Source organism: Nelumbo lutea, chromosome 1, assembly GCF_056320005.1.
Source record: "Nelumbo lutea isolate HS-2025 chromosome 1, American lotus-T2T, whole genome shotgun sequence".
NCBI classification, from domain to species: domain Eukaryota; kingdom Viridiplantae; phylum Streptophyta; class Magnoliopsida; order Proteales; family Nelumbonaceae; genus Nelumbo; species Nelumbo lutea.
The window spans coordinates 109,052,138-109,069,579 of NC_142684.1; the positions used below are offsets into that span (position 1 = coordinate 109,052,138).

Consider the following 17,442-nt stretch of genomic DNA (forward strand, 5'->3'; position numbering starts at 1 on the left):
TTATGTAACAAAATATTTAAAATTACATAATAACTTTAAAGAAATAAAGTTTAAATAATAAAAAAGATTAAATATTTTACATATTATTTAAATATTAAAATAATAAAATATTTAACATAAATAAATTTTAAATATTTAAAATAACAAAATTATGTAATAAATTAAAAAAAAAATTCTTAAGAGTAGAATAATAATTATTTCATAACTTTTGAGTTAATAATAAATTTGTATTTTACAAAATTAATAACGAAATTATGTAATAATAGTATAAATTATAATTTCATGGATTATTACATTTAGTAAAATATTAAATTTTTAAAATTTAAATAATGGTATTATATAAATAATTAAATAATATTGATAACTAAATCATATCTTATATATTATTTGAAAAACAAAAAATAGATTAAATAATAAAATTATGTTATAACTTAAAAAAAATTATCAAAAGCACCATTCCATGTCCCTTGCCCTATAATCAAGACATTTTACCCTATCCCTGGTGGCAAGGCGGGTTGGAGGCGAGGCACCCATTCCCCGTTGGGGATGGGGAATCCCCAAATTTTTCGTGCCCCAAGGCAACCACCTAAAAATAATTTAATTTTTGGATATTTTACCAATAGAATTGTGGGAATTTGGGGTATTTTAGGAATTAGATTATGAAAATTTGGAGGTATTTTCTAAATGGAATTGTGGGATTTTAGGATTAAAGAATATGAAGAAAAACTTAGAGATATTTTAAAAGTCAATATTAAATTTACTAACATTTTTTTATTTACCATCGGTTTGGGGAATTATATGCAACATTGTCCCTTCCCCGTCCCTAATTTGGAGCAAAAATATTTTTTCCATCCTCACGTCTCTTCCTCGTCCCTATTCATGTTTTATATATTGTTTTTTAATAATTATTTATGTTTATATATATATATATATACTACATTTAAATAAATTTTAAATGTTTCTAATATAAAAAATGAATACAAAATCATATTTTAAACATTATTTAAGAAACAAAAAATAGATTAAGTAACAAAATTCTATAGTAACTTTAAGAAGAATATAAAATATAAATAAGTATTATTGAAATAGTGAAAGTAGATTAAATAAATTAAAGGTGTTAAAGCTTTTTAATTTTATTAGTTATTTATTGTATTTTTATATAAATATATTTTCAACAATTATGTATTTTTGCTATAAATTTTCAATAATTATTGGAGATTAAACTACTGTTATTTGTTAGATATTAGACTATTAATTTAGCCGAAATTAGGACTAGGAAATTCAGTTCGATTGGAGATTGTTTGGCTAGCCAAACTGATCTAATTGGGTTAGGGAGTTGGTCATTTAAAATCGATTAACCAACCATTAGTGAAAACTAACAATTTGTTAATTAATAAATGTTCACATTTTGAATGTTTAGTGTAATTTGCATTAATCATTGTAACTTAATAAACTTTTATTAAATTTTTATAATAATTATTTATTCATAAAAGATATTATTAATTGGCATAATTTACAAAGAATCAATAATTATAGGTAACGATTATCAAATAATTTAGGGAAGCTTTTTAACTAATAAATTCATACTTTTAAATAAATAATAATTAAAAAAATAGGAAATTAATATAGAAAAAATTTCTTCAAAACTATTTAAATAATAGTCCATTATTATTATTCAACTAAATAATTATTAAAAAATTTAGGAAAACTATATTAGGAAATTAATCTATTAGAAGTTGTTTCATATTTATTTAAAGGGAAAATTTCTTGGGAAAAGAATTTTCATTTTGCGAGAATCGCGCTCACAGTTAAGTGTCTTGGGAAAAGACACAAATGCCCCTAGTTTCATCTAATTTTTACTTTTCACTGCTACTGTTCATCGTCTCTTTCGTTGAACACCGCAATTCCTTTCCAAATTCTTGATGGCAGCCGTCGGAGTTGCGTTCCTATGGGAGGTAAGGTTGAATGCAACGGGGCAACTCAGCAAGGTAATCTGATGGAGCCGAATGCCACAGAAACAGAGAATGGTGTCCCATGTGGAGTTGGGCTGTGGAATGTTTATGTTACGATTGCAGCGAGCTCTGAAGTGAGTTGACGCATTTCTGGGAGTCATCCGGTACCATCGGACCGTCTGACGACGTGGGCACAGCTGACGGTACCTGTAGTGCTGACCTAGCATGCACAACGAAGAGCCAAGCGGCGAGCACCGGACAACAGCGGCTATGGTCGAGGTTGCGCCTGCATGCCTCACTAAAGATGGGATCCCCCTACTTCCAGTTCGTTGGGGTCACCACCTTATGCTTCACTGCCTTCTGCAAGGAGTCCACCACCGTCACTATCTCCTTGATGTTACGCCCAGTGCTGGCTGGGTATAGGAAGTTCAACTTTACTTTCTTATCTCTGCCCACGATGTGCAGCGCTCGGGATGGCACAAGGTTTCCTGTGGTTTTGTGGGGTGTTTGATGGGCATGGAAAGAATGGTCACAAAATAAGGAAACTAGTAAAAAATCGGTTGTCATCGCTCATACTAGATCGGAAGAATGCTCTCTCAGCGCTGAAAATGCCTGGACTGATGATTGGTGACACTGTTCCAAACCCGGAAGTTGAAACCGCAAAAGAAAAATTCAAGCTTCACGACTACATAGGAGATGGCTGGGCCATTATCTTCTCTCACCCAGGGGACTTCACTCCGGTATGCACGACGGAGTTGGGTAGGATGGCAGCCTATGAAGAGGAATTTAGCAAGCAAGGAGTGAAGCTACTGGGCCTCTCTTGCGATAGCATTCAGCCCCACAAGGACTGGATCGAGGACATTGAAGCCTACACTGTGAGCTACAGCTCTTTTACTTTATAGTAAAGAGAGGGGAGGGGGAAGCTATAGAGACTAAAAGTCTCGCATTCTTCGAAGAACCGCAACGAGGCGAGGGAGTCTACGGCGCCATTTAGACCAGGCGAAACGGTGGTGGAGGTGGAGCAGAGTGAGAGCGATCTCAGAGCTGCAGCGACACCGCTTCCTGTAAGGGGTTCCATCCAAAGGCATTCTGAAGGGAGACATTGGCGCCGACAGCAGCAAGGGTACGTGTGGCATAAGAGTCGTTGAGACGGACGACGAGGTGGAGAGGGGTTTCACGATGAATAACATCACGGCGGTCGAGGATGGAAGAGATGTGGTCGGCTACTCTTTCCTGGGCAAGCAAGTCCAACTTGGTGTGAATTTGGGAGGGATCGGCCAATGATGGAAGGGAAGAGAGGAGTCGGGAGAGGGTGGTATGGTCTCCAAGTGCAACGGCATAGTGGACGGGACTGTGCTTGTTGTCTTCTATTCTAATTGCCGACGACGAAAACGGCGAATAGTGTATTTTAAAGTTATAGTATCGATGATGAACAATGTATTTTTTAAGGTTAATTTTGATATTTTCAAAAATTTTAAATTGCACATGAGGTCATGTGATATTAAATGACGGTCCATTAACCATAGGTGCTACATTGTCACAAAATGAAAATTCAGGTAGTAGATTGTTGCATTTTAAAGTTTGGGTACTAAATTGGCACTCTACCCAAGCTACATAGTACCTATCGAGAATTTTCCCTTATTTAAATAATTATGAAATAATTTAGAAAATTTATTAAATATATCCACACCGATCTAGACCACTTGGTTGACTTCAGCCACTCTTGGCTTTATATCAATTAACAACAAATGATTTATTTTTAATTAAAACTAATGTAGTTTACCATAATTACATTAATTTACTATAATTACATCACATTGACTAATAGTAAATATTTTTGGCTTAAAAAGTTAATAATTTACATTAACTCACATTCATTTATTGTTATTGTAAATAACTAATTTACTGTACATTTTTTTCTAATCAGCAACAATTTCAATGATTTTGGAAATTATCATAAAATATTATAATTTATTGTTATTTAATTAGTTATAGAAAATTGGCAGAATTATAGGGATGGCAAGTTTCCCTATAAAATTAGGGCCCTACCCTGCCCCACCCTGAATGGGGTAATTTTTCTTGAATTTTAGATAGGGATGGTGAAGAGATAGATTGGGGATGAGAAAAATATTTTTGCTCCAAATCAGGAATAGGGAAGGGACGGATTTTGCATATAATTCTAGGGTCCCACATTTCCATTTATAAAATACCCCTAAATTGTCGTAATTCAATTCCTAAAATACCACCAAAGTCTCATAATCCTATTTGTAAAATATCCACAAATTAGATTGTTTTAGGTGGTTGCCTCGAGTTGGAAAAATTTGGGGATTCCTCATCCCCAACAGGGAATGGGTGCTTCGCCTTGAACCCACCCCAATACAGGGATGGTGTAGAGTGTCTTGACAATGAAAGCGAGGGGACAAGGAGAAATGCTTGCCAAGTCAAATGCCCTCTCTTTGCCCCACTACCCAAACTGAGCAATTCTAGAGGGGGTGCAAGATTCCTTCTAGAAGCCCATGGAGTTGCCGGTAATCTTCCCTTTTTTGCCCCATTCTCTCTCTCTCATCTTTTCCTATAATCTCTCCCAATCCATAAATGGAAACTTGCATAAAACCTAACCCTTCCATGTAGTCACGTGGTAGCCTTCTCTTCTTCATTGGAGTCCCACTACCCTCTCTCTCTCTCTCATGTTCCCAAACACTTAGCCAACCCCTTCCTAAAATTTCTCCTAAACTATCTCTCCCACCTAAAATTCCTCTTAAAACAACTCTTAATCTATATTACATGCCAAAAAAACCAACTAAAAACAAAAAAAAACATGATTAAATTAATTAGTTAGAGGTGGTTGACCTCTGGGATAAAACAGCTCTCAGCCTTGGCGTTGTGTGCACTCACAAAGCAGCGAAACCAATATATTATGTGCACCCAAAATGATTCAACCAGTGAAGGAGGAAAAACATAGTGGGGGAGAGCAAAAGTTGCATCCAGGAAAAAAGAGCAAGAACTCATAGTAGAAAGGCCAAAGTAAATGTAGATGTCTTGGCTATTAAGAAAACCTAGGACAAAAACATCTCTTAACAACTTCCCACCAACTTTGGGAGTTCTCCCACGCAATAGGAGAGTGGGCAGTTACAAAGAGAACGTTATGAAATGGATTCTTGGTTAAAACATTAAAACTTTAAAGAAAAGTCAAAAAGAAAATAAACAAATATAGGGCAAGGGCCCTAGACCTATGTGCGTGTGTGCATGCATGTGGTGGTCGAGGTGCACTCTCTCCTCATGCCCCAAATATTTGTTAGATATTAGATTATTAATTTAATCGAAATTAGGAATATTCACTAGGAAATTCAGTTGTTTGGCTAGCCACACTGATCTAGTTGAGTTAGGGAGTTTGTCATTTAAAATCGATTAACCAACCATTAGTGAAAACTAACAATTTGTTAATTAATAAATGTTCACATTTTGAATGTTTAGTGTAATTTGCATTAATCATTGTAATTTAATAAACTTTTATTAAAATTTTACAATAATTATTTATTCATAAAAGATATTATTAATTGACATAATTTACAAAGAATCAATAATTATAGGTAACGATTATCAAATAATTTAGGAAAACTCTTTAACTAATAAATTAATACTTTTAAATAAATAATAATTAAAAAAAATAGGAAATTAATATAGAAAAAATATCTCCAAAACTATTTAAATAATAGTCCATTATTATTATTCAACTAAATAATTATTAAAAAATTTAGAAAAATTATATTAAGAAATTAATCTATTAGAAGTTGTTTAGTATTTATTTAAAGGAAAAATTTCAGATAGGTACGTTGTAGTTTAGGCTGAGTGACAATTTAGTACCCGAATTTTAAAATGAACAATCAAGTACTCGAATTTTCATTTTGCCAGAATCTAGTACCCAGCGTTAGCTCACCGTTAAGTGTATGACATCCCCTTAAGTTAATTTTTACTGTTCACTACCACTGTTCATCGTCTCTTTCGTTGAACACCGCAATTCCGTTCCAAATTCTTGATGGCAGCCGTCGGAGTTGCGTTCCCATGGGAGGTAAGGTTGAATGCAACGGGGCAACTCAGCAAGGTAATCTGATGGAGCCGAATGCCACAGAAACAGAGAATGGTGTCGCATGTGGAGTTGGGCTGTGGAATGTTTATGTTACGATTGCAGCGAGCTCTGAAGTGAGTTGACGCATTTCTGGGAGTCATCCGGTACCATCGGCCCGTCTGACGACGGGGCACAGCTGACGGTACCTGTAGTGCTGACCTAGCATGTACAACGAAGAGCCAAGCGGCGAGCACCGGACAACAGCCGCTATGGTCGAGGTTGCGCCTGCATGCCTCACTAATGATGGGATCCCCCTACTTCTAGTTCGTTGGGGTCACCACCTTATGCTTCGCTGCGTTCTGCAAGGAGTCCACCACCGTCACTATCTCCTCGATGTTACGCCCAGTGCTGGCTGGGTATAGGAAGCTCAACTTTACTTTCTTATCTCTGCCCACGATGTGCAGCGCTCGGGATGGCACAAGGTTTCCTGTGGAAGAAACCTCGCCCAGAAATTCCAGTTTAAGGTTTCTGGGCGAGGTTCCTTCAACTAAACTGGAATCATCGTTTCTGCCCACTAACCGCTTAAATTCCATACTTGAAGAAACCTCGCCCAGAAACGATGATTCTCTTCACTTGTCAGTCACTTCCGATATCATGGCTGAACAAAAAACAGAGAAAAACCCCAATGAAAACATGGCTATGTAGAAGAGAATATAAGCACTTTTCCGTCAAAATCTACAAGAATGATAGAGGATGATTCTTCACCATGGTTTTTAAAACCGGACCGGATCAGACGGTTGGACCAAAAAAATTGGGAATCAATCACATGATCGATTTTGTTTTTCTTCAAAACTGTTGATTTTGATCAGCAAACCGCTAGTTAGCTGTTTGAACGGTTTTGATTATTTTTCAATTTTTAATTTTTTTGTTAAAACAGACTGACAATTCAGGTCAAACAGTCAGACCGTTCAAACTGATAACTGGATCCCTGACCGGTTCAATTTTAAAAACCATGTTCTTCACCCTCAAATACTCTACATCAGAACAGCCACAACCACCGAAAATGGGAGTTTGTCACCGATCTAAACAAAATAAGAAGAGAAACGATGAAGAAGCCAAACACGATGCTTACCTGAAAGCTTTTTGAGCTCTTTGAGCCTACCAAATGATGCAGGTATGGGGCCATAAACTTTAGTATCAGCTTTCATCGTGTTTAGATTAAAAAAAATCCTTTAATTGGCAGTCGGTATGGGGCCAATTGCATAGCCGACACCACCACCACCAAAAAATGACAAATTTATCTTCAATCAATCTGCAGAAGAGTTTATGCCATGTAGCCCTGGTACATACTTGGTGACTCAATCATACTCACTTATGGCTGTCAAATGATCGTCAAGCCCCTCTTTGGTCAACACTTTTGCTATATTTGGTTTGAAGGAAAAAGTAGAAAAAGGTTTTCTTACCTTTTCTTTCCTTTCCCTACCTCTTCCTTCAAACCAAACTCAGCTTTTGAAAACTGTATTTTCCTTGACAACTCTCACTTCAATTTGAGTGGCCTCGGAATCCCAGACCTATAGCGGAAAGAGTTCAAATCAGTCCTCCACAAACTGCACCCCACGACAATTTCAGTCATTTCTAACACTATCATCAAGTGATGTTCCATTGGGACAATCTTAGGGTGGTGGGGGGGGGGGGGGTTGGCTGATTTGATCTCTAGCAGAAATTGTAGGATTGGGATCTGCTCCTCACCAAAGCGCCTACTCTGACCTAACATGCACATCTCACCATGTAGGATTGGGAACATCTCCCGGGAGACGCACCAAACAGCTACTCCAAGACCAACTTCTTCATCAATGCCCAAAACGATCCACCTGTTCAATACATCCAAAGGCATCTCACATCCACGTTTGAACAAGAACTCAGCTACTTCGCTACTGGTAATGGCGAAAAGGTGTGTAACGCTAGTCTGATCCAAAAGCTTAAGCTTGTCCAGGACTTTCTTCCGTGTGACAATGCATACTGAATCCTTTCCTTGAAACACCAATCGGGGTGAACCCGAAAACCTGTACGGCCTTAAAAGAATACTCGAATTGGCCTTTATGGCCTTAAAAGCATACTTGAAAAAGACGACCTTCAAGGGAGAATATCATTATATAATGGTCATAACCTGCTCCTTCTACGACTCATGGTCAAGTTGGGGCTTTGCGCTTTTCTCTGATAAAAGTTAGCAGGGGAGTGGAATAAAAAACAAAAAACTTTCTGTACAAGAACGAAAACAGAAAAATTTTCAAAAATTAAAGATAATTTCAAAATTTGATATTTTTAAAAATTATACATATAATATGATACGATGATCACGTGATAAATAATTAACGGTCGGTTAACGGTAGGGAACAATTGGACATTTTTACTACTCCGGTTACTAAAGTGGAATTTTCCCTATTAATTATTTCATTTAACATGGATTAAAATCAGGTTTTATTTGAACCGGACCTCGACGCAGACGAAGTGAGAAGAGCAGGGCACTATATACCGTAACTTCCCGCCAAACAGCCTCAGATTGAGAGAGAATCCTCTGGAATTGTATATCACTTCTATATCTGTGTTCCAGACTGGGTGCGTCATTTCGTATTTGACGAGAGAATGGAAGCTCTAAAGAAACTGGAAGAGGTACAGAGAATGCTGGCCTTCATGCAAACGCGTGGTCTCTCCTCAAGCCATCATGATTCCGATCGCTTCCTGGCCGATTTCATGCTCTTTATGGTATTCCCCTCTTTATCTCCAACGGGTTATTTGCTATTTGCTTTTTTTTTTTTTTAAGCATTATTATCTCTATTCGTCTATCTATCCATACATGGAGAGCCACCTTCTTTGAATAATGCTCACCTTTCTTCTAATTTCTACATTATCTTTTGTAATTATTCTTTCTATCCAGTAAGGGTGGGGTGTATCGTGATTTTCTGATAACATATTGAATCTCTAAGCACGGAATCCAAATCTGTAACTAACTACTGCCTTTGTGTAACGTGACCTTCTTAGGGTCTGCTAAAGCCTAAATTGTAACTTGTCTGTATGTGTTTTCTTGCTAATTACATTATAATGGGTTCATCTATTTGGAACTGGAGTACGGGTTTCTATATAAACATTTAGGGACCGTATCTTAGTAGCTTGAAGTTAAATAGAACGGATTGGCAAAACATGATTCATGTAGCCGACCCCATATAGTTGTGATAAGGCATGGATCATGGTGATGATGATCTTAGTGGCTTGCTAGTAACCTACTCTTAATAACAAATTATTTTGTAAAGATTTCAAACGAGTTTTATAAAGTAGTGGATTGATCACATTTCTATTGCACTTTTGTTGGAGAATATTTGAACTGAAGGTAAGTTGAACATCATTACCAGATTAGACACTTATTGAAATGAAGTTGTAGAGTTAATCCAATTGGAAGTAACATGAAAATTAGATTGACAAAGTATGTGTTTGGTTCCATTTACTTTTTTTCATTCAACGTTTGTACTTTATTTGCTTGCAAAACTGAGAAAGGTAATAATTACAACCGTTTATGACAACTAGGTGCCACTAGGCTCCACATCAGCGTAACAATGAAAAAATGCCTAACTGTTTGTGGAAGCTTTAAAAAATAACTCCCCCAAACGGTAGGCGTGCACAAAAACCAAAGTCCACTTTTGCCATTCTCGATCTGTACAAAAGAGCAAGAGAGGGAAACTGCTGAAGTGGTGCCTATGTAGCAGCGTTTATTGAATAAACGCCAATGGAACCAAACACCCTGAAAATAAGCAAGGTAATGTAGTCAAGGTGTGAAGTCTTTTTATTCCCTGCTAACGTGGCACCTTTGGGAGATGGAAAGAGTGTTTGGTTGCAGTTGGGTTGTCCCTGGTGGTTTAACCCCCTTACACTGTGTTTGGAAGCAATGGAAAACGTCATCGATGTAAAAGTTTATGCTGGTTCAGTTTTGTTAGCATTTGGATGGAGTGGAGTTTTACATCATAAATCGATGTAAAACCTCAAAGTAAAGTTTTACATCAATAATAGATGTAGATACTACATCGTAGGGGTGGATTCGAGCTGAATACTTGGCTATTTGAGCTTGGCTTGCTGAAACTGTGTTAGGCTCGAGCTCGAGCTTGATTCGAGTTAGAAATTTGAGCTCGAGCTCGGTTCAGATCAAAGCTCTCAAGTTCGAGCTCAGCTCGAGCTTGACTGCAAGCCAAGTTTTTTTCTAAAAAATAAAAAGTATACATATAAAAATATATTTTTTATTTTACATACAAAAAATTAAGAATTATAAAAACCATTTATTATTATACATATAAAATAAAAAATATACATATAAATAATGTTTTTATTTTACATACAAAAGATAAGAATTATAAAAATTATTTACCATTATACGTAAAAAATAAAAATATTATATATAAAATACTATCATAGAATAAGAATTATTTATTATAATATTTATATGTATATGTATAATAAAAAATTATTTATTTATTATACTAGGCTCGCGAGCCTCACGAGCCGAGCTTCACTGGGCTCGAGCTTGGCTCAATTTGCAAACGAGCCTATGTCAAGCTCGAGTTTGGCTCGAAGCTTGGTTTAAACCGAGACGAGCCGAGCTCGAATAGCTCGTGAGAAGCTCGGCTCATGGCCACCCCTACTACATCGATAAAATCAATGTAAAAATTCAACACTTTTCTCCACTCTTTTCGAAGCTCAATGGTAACTTTTTTACGATTCGGTGTAAAACCTCATCGATGTACTTTTACATTGATGATGTTTTACACTGCTTCCAAACATAGCCTTATGAGGTTTATGATCTTATGACACATTGACATCTGTTTGGTTGGAGGAAATCTTGCACTTCCATGCACATGCAATGTTCTTTTACATCTTAGCATAAGTTGATCCTCGGTCCTTCTAGGCTGGAAAGATTGCTCCTACACATGCACATATAACAACAACCTATCTCCCGACTGTCGTGTTCTTTTTTTCCTTCTTGTGCTATTCTTTTTTTGGTTCTTTCTAGCTCATATTTGGTCTTTGACATCCATTCTTTCATCTGTAAACATTCTCATCATAAAACAAAAGCAAGAGAGACTGTTCTTTATTGATCTTGTATTTGTCATTTGATATTCTGAAGGTACAACCATCTGGCATGCTCAACATGTATCAAAAGTGCCATTTGATGTCAGAGCTCTTGGCAAAGGTGAGTTAAGGTTTAGAATTTGTTTCTACTACTAACATGACTGTAAGATTCACCATTTTTTGTTATTGTTTCCTTGGCAGATTTCAGCTGAAGTTTTTGAGGAAGCAGTGCTTTGGCTTACTGGAGAAAGTATGTAGAAAACAACTGGACCTAGCTGACTAGTATACATTGATATAGGGGAAAATTGCATTACACTTTTAGGCCTTTTAAGCCTACAACTGATACCTATCCAATTTTCCAAATAATCAAAATTTGACAATGATATAAGTGGATATGAAATTGGTTAAGCATGCAATTGATATTAGTCATTATGAACCGAATTGAGAGCAAGAAGAAAACAGAATTAGGGGTGTCAAGAATAGTTGACCCCCACCCCAAAGAGTCTCTTTTATATTAAAGAGATAAAATATATGTACAGTTACAAGAATGCCCTTACAGGGTTGAAAGATAAAAGGAACAAATAAAATAATAAGAATTCAATACTATACAACAAGGACTACTCTAATAGTGTACATCAAGATATATCTTCACACTCCCCCTCAATTTGATGTGCAAACATCAACATCAGTTTGTCCGCAAGAATGAGATGTCGACTTTTAGTCATGGTCTTGGTGAAGATGTCGACAATCTGCATGTGAGAGGCTACATGAGAAAGAGATATAGAGCCTGCAACAAGAAAGTTTCTAATAAAGTGACAATCCATCTCGATATGTTTAGTCCTCTCATGAAAGACTGGATTAGATGCGATCTTGATGGCGTTGGTGTTGTTGGCATATAGAGTGATAGGAGTAGGAAGAAGACTACCAAGATCCATGAAAAGGGACTTTAGCCAAACAATCTCACTACATGCAGAAGATATAGCTCTATACTCGGCTTCAGTAGAAGACTTAGAGACGGTTTTCTGTTTCTTGCACTTCCTGGAGATGAGAGAGTCACCCATGAAGACGCACCACCTAGTAGTGGATCGATGAGTGTCAAGGCAACCAGTCCAATCGACATCAACATAAACCCTCAACTGTATAGATGATGAGAAGAGAAAAACAGTCCCTAAGAGGTTGTGCCTCTAACATAACGGATGATGTGGCGAACAATAGTCATATGAGGTTGCCACGGGGTAGAGACAAATTGATTGATGACCTGAACAACATGTGAAATATCAGGCCTGGTCATAGTAAAATAGATCAAAGAGCCAATAAGCTGACGGTTCTAGGTAGCATCAAGAAGGATGAGGCCTTCGAATTTAGATAACTTGACATTCAGCTCCAAGGGGTATCAACATGTTTCTCATAAGTGATTCCAACTAATTTGACGAGATCGGAGGCGTATTTTTGTTGACAAATAAAATACCCTCGACTGCTACAATGAACCTCCAAACCCAAGAAGTAAGAGGACCCAAGTCCTTCATGTGAAATGAGTTATGAAGTAAGGACTTCAGCTCACAAATGCCATCATGATCATCCCTAGTTAAAGCATGTCATCAATATACAATAGGAGGATAGTGATACCTTGGGGTCTTCTCTTAACAAAGAGGGAGTAGTCAGAGGAACTTTGATTATACCCAGTTGCAACAACAACATCCCAGAAGCGCTCAAACCAAACCTTGGGTTCTTGCTTCAGACCATATAGAGACTTCTTTAGGCGACAGACACATGAAGGATCACTACAATATCCAAGCAGAGGTTTCATGTAGACTATCTCCTTCAGTTCACCATGAAGAAAAGCATTCTTCACATCTAATTAGTAAATAGTCCAAGAATAAACAACAGATATGGCCATAAGAGTCCGAACTGTGGTGATCTTAGCCCATATTCCTGACTGTATCCTTGGGCAACTAACCGAGCCTTATATCACTCGAGGGAATCATTTGACTTCAGTTTGATAATATAGACCCAACGGCTTCCAACAATAGAAGTATCTGGAGGAGCTAGCACAAGATCCCAAGTATCATTCTCATGGAGGGCTTGAATTTCAGCATCCATGGCTTCTTTCCGCTAAGAACTTCTAATGGCTTGTTGATAAGACCTAGGGATATCTATGGAAGAAAGTACAACAAAAAGGAACTATGGTTTGAAGGAAAACCATAGCGGTCAGGTGGTTGAGAAATATGAGTAGAATGACGAAGTGGAATAACTGAACTTGGGTCAAGGTATCACTTATAGAGGATATTAGAGATGGATGCTCTGAACCGAGTGGAATGGGGGGGTTGTAGGCACAAGAGCCAAGACACGTAGCCACTTGCGAGTGAAGACGAGAAAATCTCTCTCAGTTGAGGAAGTAGTAGTGTCATTTGAATCAAAGTCTTGTAAAACAGAGATGAAAGGAGTGGGCAATCTAGCAACCCCGACAAAGAAGGAGATATGTTCAAAAAACACAACATTCCGAGAAATCCAAATACAACGAATATCAAGATCATAGCACAAAAATACTTTGTGGTTAGGACTATATCCCACAAAGGCACACATAGCAGACTGAGCAGTTAATTTAGATCGTTCATGAACAGGAAGATGAACAAAACAAAGACAACCAAAAACATGAAGACTAGAGAAATCTGGGGGATGACCAAAAAGTTTTTGGAAGGGAGAAGTGTTGCCTAGAACAGATGAGGGAAGAAAATTGATCAAATACACGGTTGTACTGGCTGCTTCTACCCAAAACGAAGTTGGAGTATGAGACTCCTATAATAATGTCCGTACAACACTGAGAATATGTCCATTCTTCCGTTCAGCCACTCCATTCTGTTGTGGAGTGTCTGGGTAGTTGCGTTGAGATTGAATTCCATAACTCCTTAAGTATGCCAGAAAGTCTTCATCTCTATATTCTCCCCCTAAATCTGAGCGGAGGATAGTCACATTGCACTTGAATCGATTTTGCACCATAGTATGAAACAATTTAAATGCACCAAAGACTTTTGATTTGTGTCACAAAAAATAAATCCAAGTCTATCTGGTACAATCTTCTATAAATAATATGAAATATCTATATCCCAATCGTAAGGTAATAGAAGCAGACCAAACATCACTTTGTATTATCTCAAAAGTTTTAGTGGCATGTTCAGATGTATGAAGAAATGGTAACATGACTTTTACTCAAACAACATGTAGTGCAAGAAACATCAAAAGTATGAACAGGAGGAATTTTATTCTCAATCAAACTAGAGTCAAACAAAAATTTTAATTTTGGGGAATATGGATGACCTAATCGTTTATGTCATAAATCCCAAATGTTATTTCTATAACTCAACAGAGAATTAAACAAAGAAGAACTAAGTAAAGCTGAGGATACCCCTGATTGAGAATTCTCGAACTCCAACGCAAATAGACGGCCTAGCCTACGCCCCTTCCCTTTCACCTTCCCAATGTACCGGTCTTGTATCAAGCAACCATCATGAGAAAAGGTGAGAACATTTCCTTCATCAACATGTTGGCCAACAGAAATAAGATTAGTAGTAAGGTTGGGTACTGAGGGACAGACCATTGTTACCAATGATGTCTAACTTTTCACCATTGACAATAATAATAATAATACGTTTATGGTGAGTTTCAGTGGAAGGATTTGGGTGATTGAGGTAGGCTCCTGTCATATGGTTGGTGGCACCTGAATCTATAATCCAAGCATGTGAAGGGGAAGAACAATATGCAGAGAACTTACCAGACAAGCCAATAGAAGAGAAAGCAGAGGAAATAGTAGAAGATACCAATTGCTGAACCTTTTCTTCATCCATGACACCTGTTGAATCACCTTTCACTGAAGAATCACCCTTGGTGGATACAATGTCTATTGCTTGTCCATCTGTTGCCTGATAGGTCTGAGGCTGAGTCTTTTTCTGAGAACCCTTAGCTGATCGGACTGGACAATCTAGAATGATGTGACCATGTTGCTTGCAATAGGTACACACATTATGTGTCCAAAACCCTTACACTCATAACACTGGGTTTTGGAGAAGTCCTTGGAGGTTGGCTTCTTACCCCTACGAGCAACAAAGGCTGTTTCAGCCCCAACTTCAGCCATCTTCCCATCAAACCCGGCTGCAATGAGAAGTCTAGTCTCTTCCCTCAGAAGTTCCCCTAAAACAGAATCCATATCTGGAAGTGTTCTACTCAGAATGTTGGATCCAATTATCTCATATTCAGGTCTAACCTCATTAAGAACTGAGTCACCTTTCTCTTCTCAAAGTGTTTCTGAAGATATTTCACGCTCTACTAGATCCAAAGGTTCAATGTGAACAATCTCATATTCAGCCCATAAATCAAGAAAACCAGAATAATATTCCTGTATCCTCCTATCTCCTTAGCTATAGAAAAATATTTCTGATTCTATCTGATACTGTTTAGATATGTTGGACTGTTGATAAACTTTTTCCAAATACATGTACATCTCCATAGGCTGTTTTCATTCTCCTCATATTTACAGATATATGATAATAAATAGAACTCAGAATCCAAGAAACAAGCTTACCATTATCCAACTTCTATTATTGTAAAGCCTTGACCTCAGTCTCAGCTGGTTTAGTGACCGTTCCATTCAGATATCCTTCTAAATTTTCTCTTCAACTAAAAGTCAAAACGGAACTTCCACATCCCATAGTTCTGCTCGTTCATCTTCACAGGAATGATATCACCTCTGTCTGAAGCCATTACATCAAGAAAGTAGCACAAAATAGGGTTCCGCTGAAGTTTAAAGGAACTAAACTGAAGTAAAACTTGATAAAAAATGAGTGAAATAAGCTGTAAACGAATCCAAGAGAGTCAAAAACTGAGAAAAAAACCCCTTACTTTCACCGGAGATTGTTCAAGATCCAATAGAAAAAGAAAACTGAACACACAGTTCAGAAAAGGAAAGTCTGGGCGCAGCCGCCTAGAAGAGAAGTCCAGACCTCTCTCAAAACTTCGCGGATCTATGGATGTCAAACGAGAGAGATCCAATAAAATCTCTCTCTCTGGATGCGCAGAAAACAGAAAAGTGGTTCCTGGAAAGATCCAACAGTCTAGGGCCAATTGGTAGAGATGCAGTTCTCAATGGATCAAGAGAACAAGGTGGATCAGAGAGAAAAAAAGATCAAAGGGCAACCTGCTCTGATACCATGTGAACCGAATTGAGAGCAAGAAGAAAACAGAATTTAGGGGTGTCAAGAATAGTCGACCCCCACCCCAAAGAGTCTCTTTTATACTAAAGAGATAAAATATATGTACAGTTAAAAGAATGCCCTTACAGGGCTGAAAGATAAAAAGAATAAATAAAATAATAAGATTATGATACTGTACAACAAGGACTACTCTAATAGTGTACATCAAGATATATCTTCACAGTCATAATTCAACTTGAAATGTGACATGAGCCATAAAAATTTGTTGGCTTGTATATCCTAGAATAACTAACATTCTGGTAGTTGATTCATAAGTTGTAACTTATTGACTTTGTTAATATCTATGGATATGTTGCAATGATATTATGCTTTTTTTTTTTTTTTCTGAATTTGCTTATGACTACTGCACATATTGCTTTTGTCAAATGGGGCATATCCTTTGCGAAAAGACAGTGGTATTTGATATTTGCCATGATTGTCGAAGAAAGAACAAAACTACTTTGTCAATATGATTTAGACCAATTTGTAAAATGCTGAAGCATGAGGCAAGGCATTTCACTCGAATAACATGTGAGGTGTACCATCATGAACAGGATAATATTAATAAATGAGTAATCATGAGTTAAATAAAATGAAGTTAGGGGTATTAATGTCCTTTCCTTTATGTTTATATTTGTTTATGTTCTGTCCAAACTTCATAAGGGCAAAACTGTCATTCTTTCCCTTTGATCTCTTCTGCTCTCTATTGTTCACAGCTGCTCTCTATTGTTCACAGCACACTTGCATAGTTAATTAACCATTAGAACAATATGGAATACATAAGTTGTTCTCTTATTTTATTCTAGACCTTTTATGTTTTATTGGGCCAACTAGGTACACTAATCCTGCTGGAATTAAGATCTGTGAATTGCTTACAGCTAAATTTCAACATTTTGTTTTGATTTTTTAAAATTTTCATAAGAATATTTGACATGTTCATGAAGCTTAGGCCTCAGACTTGAGTTGTTGAAAAGGTGTCTGCCTCAAAAAAAAAAAAAAAAACCTCAAAAGTGTGTCTGTTTTAGTAGATGAATAATTAAATGAAATATATTGAGTGTTCTTTTTTCTT

General features: G+C 36.9%; 1 protein-coding gene and 1 pseudogene across 4 annotated transcripts in view; both read left to right on the forward strand.

The window, feature by feature from the left end:
* Positions 1-2,425: 2,425 nt before the first annotated feature.
* Positions 2,426-2,854, forward strand: LOC148876716 (1-Cys peroxiredoxin PER1 pseudogene; annotated as a pseudogene).
* Positions 2,855-8,470: 5,616 nt separating this feature from the next.
* The window catches only part of LOC148876717 (ATP synthase subunit B), a 32,630-nt gene continuing 23,658 nt past the window's right edge, over positions 8,471-17,442 (forward strand). For 3 of the 4 annotated variants that reach the window (XM_088965449.1, XM_088965458.1, XM_088965472.1), the window contains exons 1-3: positions 8,473-8,781; positions 11,186-11,251; positions 11,332-11,380. In XM_088965449.1, coding sequence (XP_088821575.1) covers positions 8,662-8,781; positions 11,186-11,251; positions 11,332-11,380 — 235 coding nt within the window. In that variant the 5' untranslated portion in view covers positions 8,473-8,661. Of the gene's footprint in view, positions 8,782-11,185; positions 11,252-11,331; positions 11,381-17,442 lie in introns of all 4 variants that reach the window. The other variant, XM_088965464.1, reaches the window with a different exon arrangement.